General features: G+C 41.1%; 2 protein-coding genes across 2 annotated transcripts in view; one reads left to right on the forward strand and one right to left on the reverse strand.

Moving 5' to 3' along the window:
- Window positions 1-20270, reverse strand: part of LOC309474953 (uncharacterized protein) — a gene marked incomplete at its 3' end in the record, with an annotated part of 266525 nt that overhangs the window by 131991 nt on the left and 114264 nt on the right. Inside the window, exon 3 of the mRNA XM_082137572.1 lies at window positions 7610-7921. Within this exon, the coding sequence (XP_081993698.1) occupies window positions 7610-7853 (244 nt within the window). The 5' untranslated portion in view covers window positions 7854-7921. The remainder of the gene's footprint in view (window positions 1-7609; window positions 7922-20270) is intronic.
- LOC309475937 (E3 SUMO-protein ligase ZBED1-like) lies at window positions 5112-7356 on the forward strand (the record flags this gene model as incomplete). Its single annotated transcript, XM_082138919.1, has 2 exons — window positions 5112-6269; window positions 6704-7356. The coding sequence occupies 2 exons, from the start codon at window positions 5112-5114 to the stop codon at window positions 6851-6853; spliced, it is 1308 nt and encodes a 435-aa protein (XP_081995045.1). The 3' UTR covers window positions 6854-7356.

A 20270-nucleotide genomic window follows, 5' to 3' on the forward strand; every position in this document is an offset into this window, starting at 1 on the left:
AAAGCACAACACTTGTTTTTATTGTGAGTATACACAAAAAAAATACACACTTAACAGGATCGATTGATGTATAACACAAGTATGTCAAAATCAAAATAGTATTTTGACTCTCTTTTGCACTGATAAGGAAAAAAGCGAGCAGATCACGCCGGCGTGATTGCCGACCTCAGGGGGTTAAAAGTAGACATTTCAAGCTTTCTATATATGTCTCAGGTCTGTGAGACCTGCTCCAGTTCACGCGCCGGCGCCTCCGTGTCGTGATTATCTATTTTCTAATACATTTACGTTGATATTCAGTGGCTGCATATTTTAGTGTATTGAAAAGTAACTCATATTATGAAGCACGTTCATATTTAATGAAAATGTAAGATGAGTTTATGGCAGGTCTAACATGATTGGTTTGTTTGGTTATGTGACCACACACATTTATTTCCTGGTGCTGCCATCTTAACGGAAGGATGATGACATCAAAGCTCAGAAAGGACAGGTAAGAATACTAAGTTCCTTTTTGAATAGCTCATAAATGTTTTGCACATATCATCATGAAAGGGTTATCTATACATACACATTGAAATTAAATAAATACATGCTTTATTCTGTTGTCAGACTGCAGATAAATGAAGACGGTTACAATTGTGACCGGTGGTATAACAGGGAGTCTATGTTCCCCATATGTAATTCTGTGTTATTTTCATGAACTCTCTTTCAGACTGACTTTAAGTCAAGTTTTGGATTTACTTGACACTGATGATCCAGAGCCTGCAATTTGTAATATAGCAGTGGTCCCTAAGATAGAGAAGGATGCAATAGAAAGCGACTGTGATAGCAATTTATCTGACATGGATTTTACTGGTGACTCAGCTCACATACCATCAAGCATTTTGAATTCTACTGCAGAACTGTTTGGATCTGATCATTTTGAGGAAATTGAACCTGAATGCGAGGACCAACCAAAACTCACAATTCAAACAAGAAATCTCTCAAAAAAACTTGAAGCTGCTTCATCATCTTTATTGCCATCTTCAGATGCTACTACTGCCACCATGCCAGTGCCCTTGGCAGAAAACATCCCTGAACCTGCCTGCGGCGACCAACCAAAACTCACAATCCGAACAAGAAATCGTACAAAACAATTTGAAGCTGCTTCATCATCTGTTTTGCCATCTTCAGATGCTACTACTACCACCATTCAAGTGCCCTTGGCAGAAAGCACCCCTGCTCAGCTGATTAAATAATTATTTAATTTTTTTTTATAATTCCACTGTTATATCTTTAGGAAGGTGATATCTAATCTATGAGTTCCACGCCAGCACACAGTTGTGACTGTTGATTGATAATTTTTGTGATGATTTCTTGTTATTAATGAATTGTTACATGTTCCTTGGCATTGTTACATGTTTCCTACCATAGGCTCATATTTAATCATTTGTTTATTTATTTTCATTTGTTTATTTATTTGTTTTAATTTATTATTTTATTTCTGTAAGTTTTTTTTCATTTTGTGTCATTTATAATGATTACATTGTAAGCAACTTCCTATAATTTGTTATTTTATCATAATTGTATTAGTGCACTAACTCCATCGCACACCTGTAAGTGATAGGTGCGTTGGATAATGAGGCCAGATAGGACGTTACAATATATAAGGAACTCCCGCACACTATCTTAACTTGCAATTTAATTTTTATTAATGTACAACGTTTTGGTCACACGACCTTCATCAGGAATAAATAAATGTTAAAATACATCTCTTTTAAGATAAACACATGACCAATTAACAGAGCTCCATCTGTAAATAATTAAGCTCATTGGGAATACATAATCAGCCACATCATACACAATTACATAATGATATGGTGCGTTCAAGTCATCTCGTATAGATCGTATTTACGAGTTGAATGCACATGAACGCCACCACAATGTCGTAAATACCAGTGGGGAGCTCGGGATTTTCTTTAAGCCCCGATCTGTACGAGTTGGGGGCGTGTCAGTGAGAAGCATGGCGGAATCAATGAATGCAACGTCTGTAGTTGAGCAAAGTGATAGTAAAATATAGCCTATCACTTACAGGTTTAGCAGTGACATTGTAAGGCTTTTTCATTTATAACAAAGTAAGCTCTCTGCACAAAATATGATATAGCCTACTTGTAATATAACAATTAACTAATTATATAATGATACAGTTAATTTACATTGGCCTCATAAGTTAATTAAAAACATAAAAAGAAAAACACACCCGATGCGCATTCTTTGTTCTTCATTTTCTATAAGCAGAGTTAACAAAACTTGCTATATTTTCGTGTTATTCATTAAAAGAAGGTACACCACCATCTTGCTCCGACGAAACTGACTTGAACGCACCTCACGTCGTCAACACGACTTCCCACCTCGTACGTACGAAATTCCCAGGAGGACTTGAACGCACCAATAGTTACAACAATCAGTAAAGATCCCCCTATAGGCTAACAACATCATCTAAAAACACATACTCAACACATAGTCATCAAACAGCATCAATTTGTAATTCTAAACAGTTACAACACTCAGTCAGGCTCCATGGCCACTCAAACTCATTGTGAATACATAGTAGGATAGAAGGGGGCTATGTCACGGTGTGGGTTTGTGTCTTGTTCTTGTCTGTCATGTGTTCCCCTGTCTTTTCATGTTTAGCTGGCTCCTGTTATGTTGATTAGTCTTCCCAGGTGTTTCTGATTAGCCACGCCCCTTGTTAGCTTGTTTAGCTTGTTTGCCTTTGTATTTAAGCCCTGTGTCTAGTTCAGTCTTTGTGAGTTCTTGATGATGTTATGTTGTCTGTTCTGTCCCGGAGTCTTAGTCTTTGTCTTAGTTCAAGTTTATTCTTAGTCTTTGTCATAATTCAAGTTTATTTAATAAAACACTGCTGCATTTGGATCCTGTTTCCTGCTTCCTGCCTCTGCATCATAACATAGACTCACTGCAGAACGTCGATTGGTTGACAGAGTATCGTCACTTGCGTGTGCTACAAGGGGAATGACTACATAAGAAGCGCCATTTTTTTATATACAGTTGAAATATAATACTACTGTTTTTGTATCATGAAATGTAGTTTTAAGAGTTTTTCAGGCAAGAATGTAGTTTTTTTTTAAAGCTCAAATCTGTGGTTTATTTATAAAAATTTATGAAAATTTGATCTAGGTTGTGAGATCCAGGCGACCACCGGGCGCTCGGCGCTCATGTACCCCGCCTGGAACAGCCTTTCCTCAGCTAGTCGTTCTGACGTTTGCCTCTGACGTCTCTGTAGTGGTTAAACATGAGATATAATTCGTCTTGAGTATATCTAACGGGTGATTTTTGGTCTTTTAAAGAATCTATAATTTGTACCCTGGCCAATCATTTTGGCTGAGGGCTAAGTGAAGTTTCATAACTTTATATAACTTAACGTTAAGCTATTTAACTTTACTGTTGTATGGTTAGACTAGAGCGCTGACTTTGTATGTTTAACTGAATTGTTTGCTTTATTTGTATAGCTTCTTGTACCTTTTACTTATACTTTTATAATGGCTAATATTGATAAAACTGAAATTTAACAAAAAGAGACTGGGTTGAGTTTTGTCATTTTAAATTTTAATAAAACGAAGATGATCTGTAATGTTGTTAACTGCAACATCTGTTTAGTACAAATGCACATATTGCCAGGACCATATTAAAATGTTTAATATTTTTATATTATATTTAAACGAAAAGAGGCAGGGTTGTGTTTTATATTTCGTTTTGTTATAAATAGGCTAACGTTATATGCAGTGATTATAATCAATACGCATTGCCTGAACCACATTTGTGTGGCTATAATGTTTAAGATTTCTTAACTTCAACAACTTCAATCGTGTATGAATATATTTACATTTTTTCATAAAAAAAAAAAAGGTGTAAATGTTTTTGAACTCACCAATGACAGTGAGAATAAACCTCTTGATCTCACTGTTGATCAGTAGTTCATAATATCCAGCATGTTCAGTTGTGGTGTTTGTGATGGTCAGAGATCCAGTTTGATTGTCCAGCTTCAGTCTGTCTCTGAATCTCCCATCAAGAACATCGTCATATACAGTGATTCTGTCGGCCCGTTTATTGATTTCTGCTATGAAAGTGTTTTCAAACTCAAACCTCCACCGAATCACATCATCATCCTTCATATTAGTAAGATCAGAGTTTAGAGAGACTGAATCTCCCTCCATCACTGACTCCAGTCCTGAATCACCAAACACACAAACACACACACACACAGATACAGGGTTCATTACAGATTAAGATGGTCATTTGATGGTTTATAAAAGTAAATAGTTTGAAATTTAAATTTGAAATGAATATCATCATTAAATAACAGAAGCAAAATGGAGTTTGTTGTTAATTAATTGAATCTTTGTGCTGATTAAAATATAAAACAAATGAAACAAATATTTAACTCACCAAAGACAATGAACCTAAATCTCTCTCTGATCTCACTGTTGATCTGTAGTTTATAATCTCCTTCATGTTCAGTTGTGGTGTTTGTGATGGTCAGAGATCCAGTTTGATTGTCCAGCTTCAGTCTGTCTCTGAATCTCCCATCAAGAACATCATCATATACAGTGATTCTGTCGGCCGTTACATTGATTTCAGCTATTAAAGTGTTTTCATCTCCAAACCTCCACTGAATCACATCATCATCCTTCATTTCAGTAAGATCAGAGTTTAGAGAGACTGAATCTCCCTCCTTCACTGACTTAACATCACCACCAAACACTCCTGAAGAACAGAGTTTTTCACAGATTAAAGCTTTTAAAATCACTTGATGTTGGTTTGATGAAGCTTCACTAAAATACTTTTAATCATTTAAATGTGAAATTAATAATATTCTCCTGAATAAGATGATGAATGAAAAGAGAAATACAAAAAAGACTCAAAAACAGTTTTTAAATAGATATAGAATAGAAGAGGGAAAAAAGAAAGTGTTAGGAGAAGGGTTTAAAGATTTGATGAATTACGTTGAACCCCAGTATAACGTCCTATCACGCAAGACAGTCACGAGAAGAATAGAAGCTCTATATGAGAAGACTGCTTCTTCACTTAAAGACAAACTGTCAAAGACAGCGAGGATGACTATTACTACGGATGCATGGACCTCGCTGACCATTGAATCCTATATAACACTAACTTGTCATTACATTGCTGAATGGGAAATGCATAGTGCAGTGTTAGAGACGCGCAGTTTCGACGAACGACATACCGCTGTGAACATAGCCAACTACCTAAAATATGCTACAGAACAGTGGCTGTTATGCTCTGAGAAAGTAATTGCATGTGTTCATGATAACACTAGCAACATGGTTCTGGCGAATCAAGGACTTTGGGAATCAGTGCCCTGCTTCGCACACACCCTGCAGCTAGCCATCAACGAAGACTTCAGTGTTGCTTCTGTTAAAAGCGTGATAGCTGCCAGTAGCCGATTAGTGGCACATTTTCACCACAGCACCGTGGCTAGAGCAGCACTTTGCCAGAAACAACAACAGCAGAACGTACCCGAACACAAACTTATCCAGTACTGTCGTACGCGGTGGAATTCTGTGTGCGATATGTTCGAACGTCTTTTGGAACAGAGATGGACTGTGTGCGCTGTTCTGTCAGATCGCAATACTACAAAACTTGCAGATGCGGAGACACTGGACTTGAAAGATGAGCACTGGGAGATTATAGAAGAACTGATACCTGTTCTCCAGTCTCTGAAGTGCGCCACAACAACAATGTGCAGTGAGACGCATGTTTGCGTTTCGATGGTCTATCCAATCACACATAGCCTCATCACTAAACACCTAAACACACAGACCAGTGAGTCTCCAAGAGTTTCCGAATTCAAGACAGCAGTGGCAGAATCTCTGAAACGGCGCATAGTCACTGTTGCTGAGGATGCTGAGAAAGTGGCACTACCTCTGATTGCAGCAACATTGGATCCAAGACACAAACATCTGAAGTTTCTTGAGACAGAGCTTCGAGAGAGAGTAAAGGAGAGTCTGAAACAGCTTTACGACACCGTTACAAATTCTGTCACACCCATTCAAAATGACCCTCAGCCTGATCGCGCAGCAGCAACTACGGCCCTCGACACTCTTTTCGGTGAAGATTACGGCGCGAGTGATTTTAGTTCGCGTGACACTGAAATCGAACGCTACTTCAGTGAGCCATGCATCTCTGTAAACCAGGACCCTCTACTGTGGTGGAAGGTAAATGAGAATCGGTTTAAAAAGCTGAGCATCATTGTTTGTTTGTTTTTGTTTTATTGGTTTATTTAAGAGAGGACAGTTAATTTCATAAAACACATGAACAAACATGTTTAAAAAAGCCAGAATTAGCCAATAGGCTATTTTTCATCTGTAGTCCCCTTGCCAAGACGTAAAAAAAAGCATTAAAATATAAACATGAAAATACATTTACAAATCTATGGCAAATCAATAACTACAATATAAATGACACTATAAAATAACTTAAGGCACGCAATACCTATTACAATATTTAAACACACAAAAAACACGTTCAAAAAGGCGACAGTATCCACATTTACAATAAAGCGCAACCGGCTCAGCTTTTAATGTTGGCAGACATACATGTTAAGGAGTCAAATTTTCAATTTTTTTTGTAAAGGCCTTGTAAGTGGTGAGCTGTTTAACCTCCTCAGGTATTGAGTTCCATTCAGCCCATTGCCCAGTGGTACTTAGCTGTTCCTGCGACATCTGTTCCAGCAGAACGCGTTTTTTCCACCGCCGGCCTAATTGTGAATAGACTCCGCACACGCCTCTCGCCTGAGCATGTAGACCAACTTATCTTTCTGAACAGCAATATGTAGGCTGTAGCCTATGTTTAAGTTTCATGAGTCGTGGTAAATAGGCCTATACAGGATGTTTTTCTTTTAGTTGTTGTTTGTTTTAATAAATTATTCCATCTGTTTTATAGGCTATACCCAAAGTGTCGTTTGTTACACTTGTTAAACTTTTTTCCTTTAGCTTTGAAGAAAAACTAAGCTGTTCGTTTTTGTTGTTGTTTCATAAGCACAGTTGAAATATGCTGCTGAAGTAGCCTAACACTGAAGAGAACGTTGTATTTACTGTTGAATAAAGTAGTCTAAAAGTATCATGTGTGTTCATTTTTATGATGATTAACATATCCTATAAATTGTATTCAGAATTCATCAATCATGTGTTGTTCAGTAATTTAAGTCAGTTTTACTCTGACTAAAGTGTAATTTTAGCCAATATACTGTAAAATAACATTTTGGTTTATCAGAAAGTGCTAATTTAATCCAAAATATTGCTAAAATATTAAATTGATATCACTGTCTCCATGACGGATACGCCCCGCCCCCCAAACAGGCCCGCCTGACTGGGTGAGTTTTTTCAAGGCAACATTTATTTTAAAACGTTTCCCCATTATTGTTTCCAAAGCGAACCGTCATGATCTTGATTTAAAATGTGAGATGGCGCCGCCATGTTTGTTTGCGCCGCAGTTCAAATTGTCTGAAGAGTTTGAATCTGACAGTTATGTGACATCACTGAACATTGCAGATCTCATATGTGGGACTGTATCACTCAAAAGGTTTACTCACTGTAGACAAAGAGCCTGAACCTCTTGATCTCACTGTTGATCTGTAGGTCATAAACTCCAGTATGTTCAGTTGTGATATCTGTGATGGTCAGAGATCCAGTTTGATTGTCCAGCTTCAGTCTGTCTCTGAATCTCCCATCAAGAACATCATCATATACAGTGATTCTGTCGACCGTTACATTGATTTCTGCTATTAAAGTGTTTTTATATCCAAACCTCCACTGAATCACATCATCATCCTTCATTTCAGTAAGATCAGAGTTTATAGTGACTGAATCTCCCTCCTTCACTGACACATCTTCACCAAACACTCCTGAAGAACAGAGTTTTTCACAGATTAAAGGTTTGATGAAGCTTCACTAAAATACTTTTAATCATGTAAATGTGAAGTGATTAATATTCTGCAGCAGTTCAAAGACAAAAGATGAGGAATGAAAATGAGAAATAGTTAAACAGTTTTATATAATCAAGTGACTTTAATCTCAAATAAGAGTGTTTTCTCTCAGGAAAATCACACATTAATTGTTTCTATACGAGAATAACAGTGAATGTTAATCCTTTCTGACTAATTTAACCAGTAATTTATCACATCAGAACAGAAACAACTGAAACCAGAAAAACACATTTAAAACTCACCATCCAGACGCCACAAACACAAACAGAGCAAAACTAATTTGAGAAACATTTTCTTCATCGGTTCACTGAAAAGCCCACGATAGTAACTCTTAATGTCTGAAACACTCAGATTGCTCTGAAAGACTGAACTGAGATATTTATCTGGTTGTGTGTGAATCCTCCCCCAACCTCAGTTAGTTTCCGCTCACACATCCGTCTCCTTTAACATCACGGAAATCAACAAGCTTTTGCTGATCTTACATTTTCAAATGAATTCTGGCCCTGAATGAAAACTAATAGCAGAAGAGTGAAATATTGGATTAGATATCTGTATCTACTGGTGTGTTATTTAGTGCTGTGAGCTGTCAATCATATTTGACCTCTGACCCTTGACTCTTATTTGACTGTTGATGGATTCACTTTATTTCAGTGTAAAGATGTTTTGTGTGGAGTGGAATGACTCAAAAGCTCTAAATATAATGTTATAATGTATAATGTTTGCCTGTGTTGTTACTACAAAATTGTAGAACCCAGGTCTGTTGTGTTCGAAGTCACTGAGTTAACGGATTGAGCTATCTCCCCACTAAATGCAAGATACAGGTGTGATGCATCAGGTAGTGATGGCCGGTTCGTGAACGAATCGTTCTTTTGAACCGGTTCTTTTTAGTGAACTGGTCGAACCAGTACACTAAATCGGACTGAATCGTTCGAAACAGTTCGCGTCTTGCGTCAGCGCTGATACACAAGTTAAGTTACTCACTTTCGGACATGAGTCCTGACAGTCCCTTCGACTCAAAATAAACCAATATCCCGGAGTAGGCATATATGTTACTCCAGTAAATCCAACAGTTCACTGAACTGAGATATGTTGTGCTGAGAGAAGTGATGAGCACGAGCAGATACTGAGCATGCGCGCACTGCCGAACGTACAGGTACAGCGGTTCTCGGATCACCAGTACAGAACTGTGAACTGTTTCTTTCGGACGCTTTCGATACGGAGAACCGATGAGCTGATGAGCTGAGCATGCGTGCATTTTTTTCAGAGGGACGAAATGCATGTTTCTTAAGTATTTTATTGAACATCAATAAGTGTAACAAAATAAAACATGTTAGAAACATGTTTATCACATAGGCTACTGCCTTTTCACTGTATTATTTTAAAGATTGGAAACAATGAATGGATTATAAAACTAAACATTTATTATTATACTAAAACATTATTTTCAGGAACAGATAATTTAATTTCTAAGTAAGGTGATATACGTTTTTGACGTAGCCTAAACTCTTTACAAGGTTTTAAAGGGTGCAAATGTTTATAATGTGTTAATCAAAACATAACGTATTAAACATACTGACATGCATCGAGTTTTTAGTTTTGTCGACTGATTTAGCCTAGTAAGGTTTCAGTAGTTTTCAGCTCACACACAGGCATGCTACGGTTCTAGTTCTCGGATCACCAGCACAGAACCGAGAACTGTTTCTTTCGGACGCGTTCGATACGGAGAACCGATGAGCTGGAGAGACTGCGCATGCGTGATCGCACCGTCTCTGAACCGAACTTCCTTTTGGCCAACTGATGCTGTGTTTATATACTGTCTATGTGCTGTGCTGTTACATGAGCACGGGTGAACCATTGACTTGAATGAGGGGCCGAATTCGGCGAAATGTAAGTTTATTTAATTGCAAATAAAATAAAAATGATGAAGACCAGTTTATTCACTTTAAGACATGTAAAACATCCGCGTTTGCGCATTGCCTTAGGCCTACTAGGGTTCATTTTCAAAACGTAAATGTAAGAAACCTATCCAAGATGATTATGACGATGAGTACTGAAGTTATGATTACAAATGCCTTTATTTGAATGTATATTTATACGCCGGGATGATATAATTGACGTCATTACGTGATGACGTAAAAGAACTGGTGAACCGGTTTTTTGAACCGGTTCATTGAAACGAACTATCCGAAAGAACCGGTTCGCGGAAAAGAACCGGACTTCCCATCACTAGCATCAGGCATAATGAGTGGTAGTGTTCAGCAGGAGTCTGGTGAGAGGCGCCACCTGCTGTTCAGGAGGAAAATAGCAGTCCAGTTAAGGTTTCCTTACAAAAATTCATGAATGAACATTAATGCAAACATACAGTTACCTGTAAATGTAATCGTTCATTTAGAGAAATATCATTTGGTTACCAGAAAGTTTTGGTCTTTGGAAAATTTTATGAGAAAAGATCGAGTTCATAATCAGATATTTTGATTGCAGACTTTGGTATTTTGGTGAATCTGAGCAAAATAACTCTTTTAAAACTCTAGTTGAAACACATGTGCTTAGCTAAGTGCTAAAGCATGCTATTATCGGCAATAAAAGAGGAAGTTGTTGTAACTCAAGAATACAATGTCCAATCTCCCCCACACTTCACATGTTTGATAAATACCCTGGCCTGAAGACACATACATGCCTAAATGTAGTTATAGACATAGCGCCACCAGCTGGCCAGTGCTAACTGAAGCGTCACATTGAAATTCTCGCCTAACAGCTTCTGTCAACATAAAGTCCGCCTTCTGGCCCCTATCTTCACACATATCTTCAACAGATCACTAGAGCTGTATGAAGTTTCTTCCTGATTCAAACGCTCCACCATCATCCCTGTCCCAAAGAAACCCAAAATCAATGGACTGAATGACTACTGACCTGTTGCCTTAACATCTGTGGTCATGAAGTCATTTGCTGGCCCACCTGGAGGACCTCACTGGACCCTTGCTGGACAGTTTGCTTATCGAGCAAACAGGTCTGTGGATGATGCAGTCAACTTGGGACTGCATTATATCCTACAACATCTGGACAAACCAGGGACTTATGTGAGGATCCTGTATGTGGACTTCAGCTCGGCCTTCAACACCATCATACCAAACATCCTCCTGTCCAAATGAACCCAGCTCCCTGTGCCCGCCTCCATCTGTCAGTGGATCACCAGCTTCCTGACCGACAGGCAAAATCCTCATCCAGCTCCTGCATAATCAGCACCCCAGGGGTGCGTTCTCTCCACTGCTCTTCTCCCTGTACACCAAAGACTGCACCGCAAAAGACCCCTCTGTCAAACTCCTGAAGTTTGCAGACGACACCACACTTATCGGCCTCATCCAGGACGGTGAAGAGTCTGCCTACAGACTGGAGGTTGAACAGCTGGCGTCTGGTGCAGTTTTAACAAACTTGAGCTTGATGGAGCTCCACTTCCAGGACGAGGGGCAGCTCTGTCCTCAGGCGTGGGGGAGCTCTCCGTCTGTGGGGGACTCACACTATTTCTTCACGGTCGATGGTGGTGATTCGGGCTCTGGGTCTGGCTGTGTTCTGGATCGGGGAAGGATGCTCTCCAGACACTGGATGATGGCTTCTTTCCAGTTCTGACCGGTGGTGTCTGGGAGGTCGACGGGATGATGGTAATTTACCCTGATCCAGAACAGTGACTCCAGGGTCTCATCGTCGTGGGGGCTGGTGATGGCGAGATTAAAAAACTTTTTAAAGAAAAAGACAAAAAATCTGTGCTCTCAAGAGCCACAGCAGCAAATCGAGCTGCATAATCCATATCTTGATTCGGTCTTCTGTCACGGGTGTGTGCAGGCAGTCGAAGACATGTCTTTGTTCCAGACAAAGTTTAGTAGTAAATCCCAAAAGGCAGACAAACAGACAGACAGATAGTGCAGACTGACAGACTGTGAAGGGAGAACTTAAATAGTGACTCAAACAAGATGATTAATGACACAAAGCTGATGCAAACGAACAAGGAACACAGAAGATGAATGAAAACAAACTAAAAGTCCATGAAAACTAAACACACTAAACATACTGTGACAATAATGTTGATATTGTTTTGAATACAACTTGAAAAATATTAAAACAATAAAAAATATATTTTTTAAATTACTAAATCACTAAAACTACCAGTACGTGGCGGCAAGTCACTGTCTTAATGAATAATTCACTGAATAATTAATTCAGCCAATTCGTTCAAAACAACCGACTGATTCAGGAACGAAGCAAGTGACTGCATTTAATAATGGGTCTTTGAATCATCTTTGACTCACTCAATTCGTTAAAAAATACAGATTCAAACAAAACACTGCTGTGTGTGTGTTTCTCAGAGACGTGTGACTGCTCTTCTGTGGATTTGTTTGTAGCCTATATGATATAACTATATTCTTTGTGAAACAGAGCAAAAACAGACAATATTGTGTCTAAGATGTAACTCAATGTTAACTTTTTGTTTGTTGAACTTTTACATAAAATCAGTATCACATTTACAATCATGCCGATGTTCAGGAAAAACAGCACTCTTTCTCATGTGATATTGCTTAACATGGTCTTACGACATAAGTGTAAAAAGATATGAAAAGTCATCCAGATTTTATCCTCATATCTTGATGTTTGGGGGAATTCACACTGCATTATAAGAGGCTACATCACGCAGTGAAAGCGTGCACTCTTAAAGTGCACAAGCAGGATTTTATCGTACTTAAAGAAAAAAACGTTCCACAAACATCCAGCAGAAGCTGTTTATCCACCCAACAGATCTAACCACATTTCTGTAAATATAAAACTAAGACGAAAACCATTGCAGCATCCATTTTGATCCTGAAACCAGTGAATAACATTTATAATGTTTGCCTGCATTGTTACAACAAAATTCATCAGCAAATAATAATGAGAAAACACAATAACCTATATAATTGTTCATTTAGAGAAATTAGCATTTGGTTACCAGAGAGATTTGGTGTTTGGAAAATTTTATCTAGAAATACTTGAGTTTATAAAGAGATCTCTTTTTTTTTTTATTGCAGACTTTACCACACTTTGGCAAATATGAGTAAAATAACTCTTTTGAAACGAACACGTTCCTTATCGATACGGTTCAATCGTACTGCGTTGTACATTCTGCCATAGGAACTTAGATTCCTATCCTGCTATCAAGCTGACTGATCGGCGCTCTGCAAGCAAGCGGATTGACAGCACTCTGCACTCGAGCTGATTCAGCAATCTGCCCTGTGGCCATTCGGCGTTTCTAAAAGAGCAAATTTCATGCAGCGTTGTCGCAAATGCTGCACCATGAGTGTAGCACGTTCAGGGCACCCCTGCACCCATTTGATGAGCACAGTGAGTGCGTCACCTGTCTGGGGAAATCCCACACAGAAGCTGCGCTCACTGAGACGAGCTGTTCTCACTGCAAGAGTATGAGTCTCACCTCTCTCTGCTCGGACCGCTTAATTTTCAGACAATGGTTCCGCCCCTCACGCTCTCCTGTTCTCTTCCTCCCAGGAACTGTTTTATGGTGCGTAATTTTAAACACCTTTAACCTTATTTTAATTATTCTCAGGTTAGGTAAAGTTAGTCAAATCTGTCCTAAATAATAAGCATTTGAATTTCCATACTTACAATATTTAGATCACAGAAGACTTCTCCGTGGTCAGTTCAGCTCAGTCTTTTGTAAAACAGAGACTTATGGCAGGCAAGCTTCTTAATTTCAATTATATAATTTTTTTTTATTAAATACAGGTTAACTAGTTTACATAAAAGGTACTAATATATAAAATAAAAATAAAAGTAAAAAAAATAAAATAATTTACAAGCTTTTAACTTCATGAGGCACAATGGCAAGGCATCTAACACCGGAGAGGCCGTCCTTGGTGAATCAGCGTCTGACTGGACATGCCATTCCAGTCCTTTTTAAAGTCCATCAACTTTTTGACATCTTCAGAAATCCCCTCCTGGAAACTCCATAAAACTTGTCCATTGGTAATCCCTTCCTGGAAACCCCCTAGGACTTGGTCATTACTGACCAGCTAATTGGCATCCACCACATTTCTGATCTGAAGCTCTGGAAAGCCTTTGCCTCTTCGTCCTCCTTCTTCTGGACCTTTTCTTCATCGCTGTATCTTCTGTATCTCGTCCGCAACACATCGATGGTAATGATTGTATTTTTCTTCTTTCTAATACATTTTCAATTTTTCTCTTCTCTGCTATATGCTTAATAAATGCTTACAACATTCAGTGTGGTTTGTTTTTCTTTATAAACCATTTTCTCAATAAATGATTTTACAACAACAATTGCAGTGTTTTTCTTCATAAACCATTTTCTCAATAAATGATTTTACAACAACAATTGCAGTGTTTTTCTTTATAAACCATTTTCTTAATACAGTTACAATTGTGGTTTACTATTACCCATAAGTACTTCATATACCAAAAGGCATTAGAATAGAATAATTGCATATTTCACAACAGAACCTTGGAGGAAAAAAACAGCAGAGACAGAGGACTGAGAGTGTCAAGTTGGGTTTTGAACATAATCAAATGAGGTTAATCGCTGCAATTCGCTTGCAGGCCTTCCCGCCTCAGGGGCGAGGTTTCCACATTTATAAGGAGCAATGTGGCTCACGTCCTCCCCACTGAAGTGATGAATTTACTGGGGAAAGGGGCTATAGAAGCTGTTCTTCCAGTGCACAGCGAGTCAGGCCAGAGAAGGATGGCGGACTCAGGCCCATCCTCGATCTCAGACATCTGAACCACGCCTTTATGAAATGAGCATTCAAGATGATAACATTGAAACAAATCCTCTCGCAAGTGTGCCAAGGGGATTGGTTTTTCATATCCAGATAGCCCCCCATCACAGACCATTCTTGAGATTCGTGTTCAAAGGGGTGGCTTATCACCCTACAGTCCCTCCATTCGGACTGTCTCTGGCTCCACGCACTTTTACGAAGTGCATGGATGCGGCCCTCTCCCCCCGAGACAGAAGGGAGTGTGCATCCTGAATTACTTAGACGCCTGGCTTGTATTAGCCCAGTCGGAGACGCTCACAGATTCTTACTCAGCCATTTGGAATGCCTTGGACTCAGGATCAACGATTCCAAGAGCTCTCTGTCTTCCAGCCAGCGGATCTCGTTCCTGGAAGCAGTTCTCAATTCGGCCACGTTCACGCCAGAGCGGAAGGACCCTCATCGGTTCCAATCTGGCGTGGACCTGGGAAGGGTCTCGAGAAGGAAGGTGGTTTCAACAGATGCCCCCAAAAAGGGTATTGGGAGCTTTGTGCAAAGGCAGGCCCACTTCGGTCTCCTGGTCGAGCGCGTTGAAGCGGCTGCACATCAACTTCCTGGAAATGCTGGCAGTCTTTCTGGCCCTCCGAACCTTCCTGCCAGACCTGAGAGGACACCATGTCTTAGTCCGCTCGGACAACATGGCAGTGGTGTCCTACATAAACCACCAAGGTGGACTCAGATCGAGGCCTCTGTACAAGCTAACCAGATGCCTCCTATTATGGGCACGACTCAACCTCTGTTTGCTGAGAGCGGCTCACGTGCCGGGCAGACTGGAGCAAAAGGAATGATCTGGCACCCCCAACCAGAGTTATGGGCCCTTCACCTCTGGCCTCTCGACGGGAGCTTCCAGTTGATGCGTTTTTGTTGAACAAAAATGTCCATTGCTGTAAAAGAACAGAAGGAAACATCTGATTAGTAATATATTTACAAAGTTAGCTGGCAGTGCTAACAAGTCTTATACCTGCCATTACAATTTATTTCTCTGCTTGCTCCCGTTTTTTTTTTTTTTTTTTATATGAATCATTACCTAATTAAAAAATAAAATAAATAGAGAAAATGTTTTTTTAACAGCTTAATTAACTATAATTCACAAGACTGTAAACAGGAGAAATGTTAAATTTGTGGATAATTCAAAAATATTTTATAAAATCACCTGTAGATATTTCATTGAATATTATTCATTCCAATGTATTAGTCTATTCATATAACGATTGCCTGAGGCGCCCATTGACTTATTTGATTGCAGTTTCAAGATAGTAAAAATAAAAAATAAATGTTGTTAATGTTTATTCTTCCTGTCAGTTTAAAAAAAAAAAATGCACCACTCGATGATCATCATAATTATTTTAACGATTGTGTACCAAATTGCATGACAAACCAAAATAATAAATTGTATTATTTAATACATAAGCCTGGTTTCTCCTAAGGTTTTTTTTCTCTCCATTCTGTCACCTGATGGAGTGTGGGTTCCTTGCCACTGTTGTCTCTGGCTTGCTTAGTTAAGGGCACTTAATATTCAACAATATTACTGATTTGATTGCACAGACCATATCAGATGAGAACTAAACTGAATGACTTTTTTTCAGAGCCGCCTTAAGACCAAATTGAACTACAGTAACTACTTCATAATTGAGCATCTTTACACAGTTTTTGAACGGAAATGAAGCAACACTGAACTGACTTCAGCTTAACAATGTTTTTGATGAAAATTGTTCAAGCTGGACGATGACTTTCTACAGAGCTGCTTTATTGCCAAATCTAACTAAGGCCCACGCACCCAAAAACAGAGAACATAATTCAGCATAATAAAATATTTATGTAAAGCTACCTTTCGAAAATAACTAACAAAAACAGATAAATAATAGGTAGACTTACAGCTTCTTTAGCTTGTGCAGCCGCTAGCCACTAGCCAGTGGCGTTACACTGCAATCCAACACCGAGTCAGTCAGTCAGCCTAGTCTGTTTCAAGTACAAGAAACCAACGCGCAAAATTTCTGGAGATAAAACACCAACAACTGTATTTAGACATTGTGTGACCGTGTTATAAGTGGAATAATTGATGACAGACCGTGTAAAAAGAATGAATGTTATGTGTAGCCTAACGGTCGTTAGTTCGACAGATGCAAAATCTAGAGCATTCATGTTAAATAATGTAAGGGTCCGTCATCAATAATTCACAGTTAATTTCAACATAACTTCTTACTGACTTGCCGACTACTTAACGTTAGGATAGTTTTAATAAAACAGTGTTACTCACCTTTACACTCGCTCCTGCTTGAACCTCTCGTCCTCCTGTTGACGTTGTGATTTGTTATGACAAAAGCACGCGTAGAGGTAACGTTAAGCGCTGGGTCAAAGTTTCCAAAACAAACCCAAATGCTGGGTCATTGTCAGCTGATTACGGGGAAAATAACCCAGCAACATAGTCAAAATGCTCAACCCAGCATTTGGGTTTAAAAATAACGTACTCGGTTACTAACGTAACCTCGGTTCTCTCTAGAGAGAGGAACGAGTACTGCGTAGAATACGCTAGGGGAAAATCCTTTTCCACGAGAATACTGAAGCCAAAAAATGATCCTTAATTTTGTATTAATGTAAAACGCGTTGCGGCAGCATACAGACATAGGCGAGGCAGCTCGCGCGCCTATTGGCTGGTCTGCTGGCAACTGCTTAAGCCTATCGAGCGAGACCTAGAGTGACGTCAGACCCAATGAGGGCGCTTCGCGCCCTCTTGCGTCACGTCCCGCCGAAACGGGCGTGGCTTAGGTCTATAAATACCGCTCGCAGGCCTTATATCTCTGGTTTTTCATAGTCGAAGCAACCAGAGCGCGTGCATGCACGGCAGGATACGCAGTACTCGTTCCTCTCTCTAGAGAGAACCGAGGTTACGTTAGTAACCGAGTACGTTCTCTTACGAGAGATTCTCTCGTACTGCGTAGAATACGCTAGGGGAACCTACTGTAAAACGCCGTGCGTGCTGGGTTCTGATACTATAGACTCAAGGGCGACAGCCCGGAGTTCATACAGTACACAATCACCCAGGGGACTCACAGGGAATCCTGGAAGAGGAGGGGTTTAGCCACTATCTTCCTTTATGGCAGCATAGAGCAAGGACTGCAATACTCAAATAGCTGCATAACTGACAGCGTCAGTTTATGAGATTTGGCCATACTAGACCGACAGTAGTCTGGCCTGTAGTGCGGGAACCTCTAGGTTGTAAAACCTTATAAATGTAGACGGAGAGGCCCAGCCTGCCGCCATACAAATATCTTGCAAGGCAATCCCACTTGACCAGGCCCACGATGAAGCCATGCTTCTCGTGGAGTGCGCTTTGACACCCAGCGGGCACTGCATGCCCTTGGTTGTGCAAGCTAGCGCTATTGCGTCCACTACCCATCTGGATAGGGTCTGTTTCGGAGCGGCTAGTCCCTTAGAACGCCCTCTGAACGAAACAAAGTGCTGCTCCGTCTGTCAGAAAACAGACGAGCGAGACACATAAGCTCTTAACGCCCTGACTGGGCAAAGGGAGCTTTCGTCCATATTGCCTTCAGTGACCGGCAGAGCAGACAGGGAGATGACCTGTGCTCTGAACGGTGTATTGAGGGATTTAGGAACATAACCGTGCTTAGGTTTGAGTATAACTCTAGAGTCATTCGGCCCAAATTCCTTGCACGTCGCGCTTACTGAGAGCGCGTGTAAGTCCCCTATGCGCTTCACTGAAGCGAGAGCCAGAAGAAACGCCGTCTTGAAAGACAGGTGTTTAAGATCAATCTTCTGCAAGGGCTCGAATGGATGACCTTTCATGGCTTCCAGTACCGTAGAAAGGTCCCATATAGGGACTGTGGGAGGTCTGGGAGGATTCAGTCTCTTAGCTCCTCTAAGGAAGCGAATGACTAAATCGTTCCTTCCAATAGACTGGCCAAGCGTGGTCGAAGAGAACACTGCTATGGCCACTACATAGACTTTGAGCGTGGAAGGGGACCTGCCCTTATCCAACAGCTCATGTAGGAAGGAGAGAACCTCCGTCACACCGCAATGCAGGGGTGACACACCACGAGCTGTGCACCAGCTAGAGAACACTGACCATTTTGAGGCATAGAGACGTTGCATAGACGGAGCTCTGGCCTGTGTGATAGTGTTTAACACTCCCTGTGGGAGGTCAGCGGGTACCCGTTGATGGCCCACACATGGAGGGACCACAGTTCTTGGGTGAGGATGCCAGATCGAGCCGTTGGCTTGAGAGAGGAGATCCCTCCTCAGAGGCACTGGCCACGGGGCGGTGCTCGCTAACTGCATCACAATTGGGAACCAAGGTTGGCTCATCCAAAGTGGGGCTACAAGCAGCACTGAGCATCCTTCTTCCCTGACCCGTTCTACCACCTGAGTCAGGAGGGAGACGGAGGGAAAAGCGTAGAGAGGACGACGAGGCCACTCGTGGGTCAGCGCGTCCTTGCTCTTCGAGAAAAATTCTGGACAGTGAGCGTTTTCTTTAGACGCGAACAGGTCTACTTCCGCTCTGCCGAATTTCTTCCACAGCAGCTGGACTGTCTGTGGGTGCAAAGACCATTCCCCTGTCGGAACCTGGTTCCTGGACAGTCTGTCTGGTCCTATATTTAGGCGCCCTGGCACGTGCGCCGCTCTCAGCGAGAGCAGGTTGCTGCGGGCCCATATCAGGAGGCGCTTGGTTAGCCTGTACAGAGTCAGGGACCTGAGGCCGCCCTGGCGATTTATGTAGGACACCACTGAGACGTTGTCTGAACGTATTAGCACGTGGTGTCCCTTTATGAGGGGACAAAAGCGCGTGAGCGCTTTGCTCACTGCCAACATTTCGAGGCAGTTGATATGTAAGAGCTTCTCCTGCTTTGACCATTGGCCAAAAAGCGGTCTGCCCTCGAGCAGTGCTCCCCATCCCGAGGTGGATGCGTCCGTGGACACCACCATCACTCTCGAGGAAGTCCCCAGGCTTACACCTGATTGGTACCAGTCTTTTGCCTCCCAAGGTTTCAAAGCTGCAATGCACGCTTGATTGACCTTGAAGCGAAGCCGACCGGAGGCCCACGCTGTGCGTGGTACTCTCTTTCTGAGCCAGAACTGCAGTGGGCGCATGCGCGGAAGGTCCAACTGGAGAACGGAAGATGCTGAGGCCATCAGACCTAGCATCCTTTGAAATGTTTTGAGAGGGACTATCGCGCCGCAGCGGAACGAGCCGGCTGCGCGCCGAATGTCCAGTGTGCGCTGAGATGACAGGCGTGCTGTCATTAGCAGCGAGTTCAGCTCTCTTCCCAGAAAAGATATAATCTGACTGGGGAATAGCGAGCTCTTTTCCCAGTTCACTGCGAGACCGAGATTCTCGAGGTGATCGAGTAAAATGGTCCTGTGCTCTACAAGCTCCGAGTGAGATTGGGCTAGAATCAGCCAGTCGTCCAGATAGTTCAGCACTCGCATACCCCGTAGTCTGA

Source organism: Leuciscus leuciscus (genome assembly GCF_965113295.1).
Source record: "Leuciscus leuciscus genome assembly, chromosome: 15".
Classification (NCBI taxonomy): Eukaryota; Metazoa; Chordata; class Actinopteri; order Cypriniformes; family Leuciscidae; genus Leuciscus; species Leuciscus leuciscus.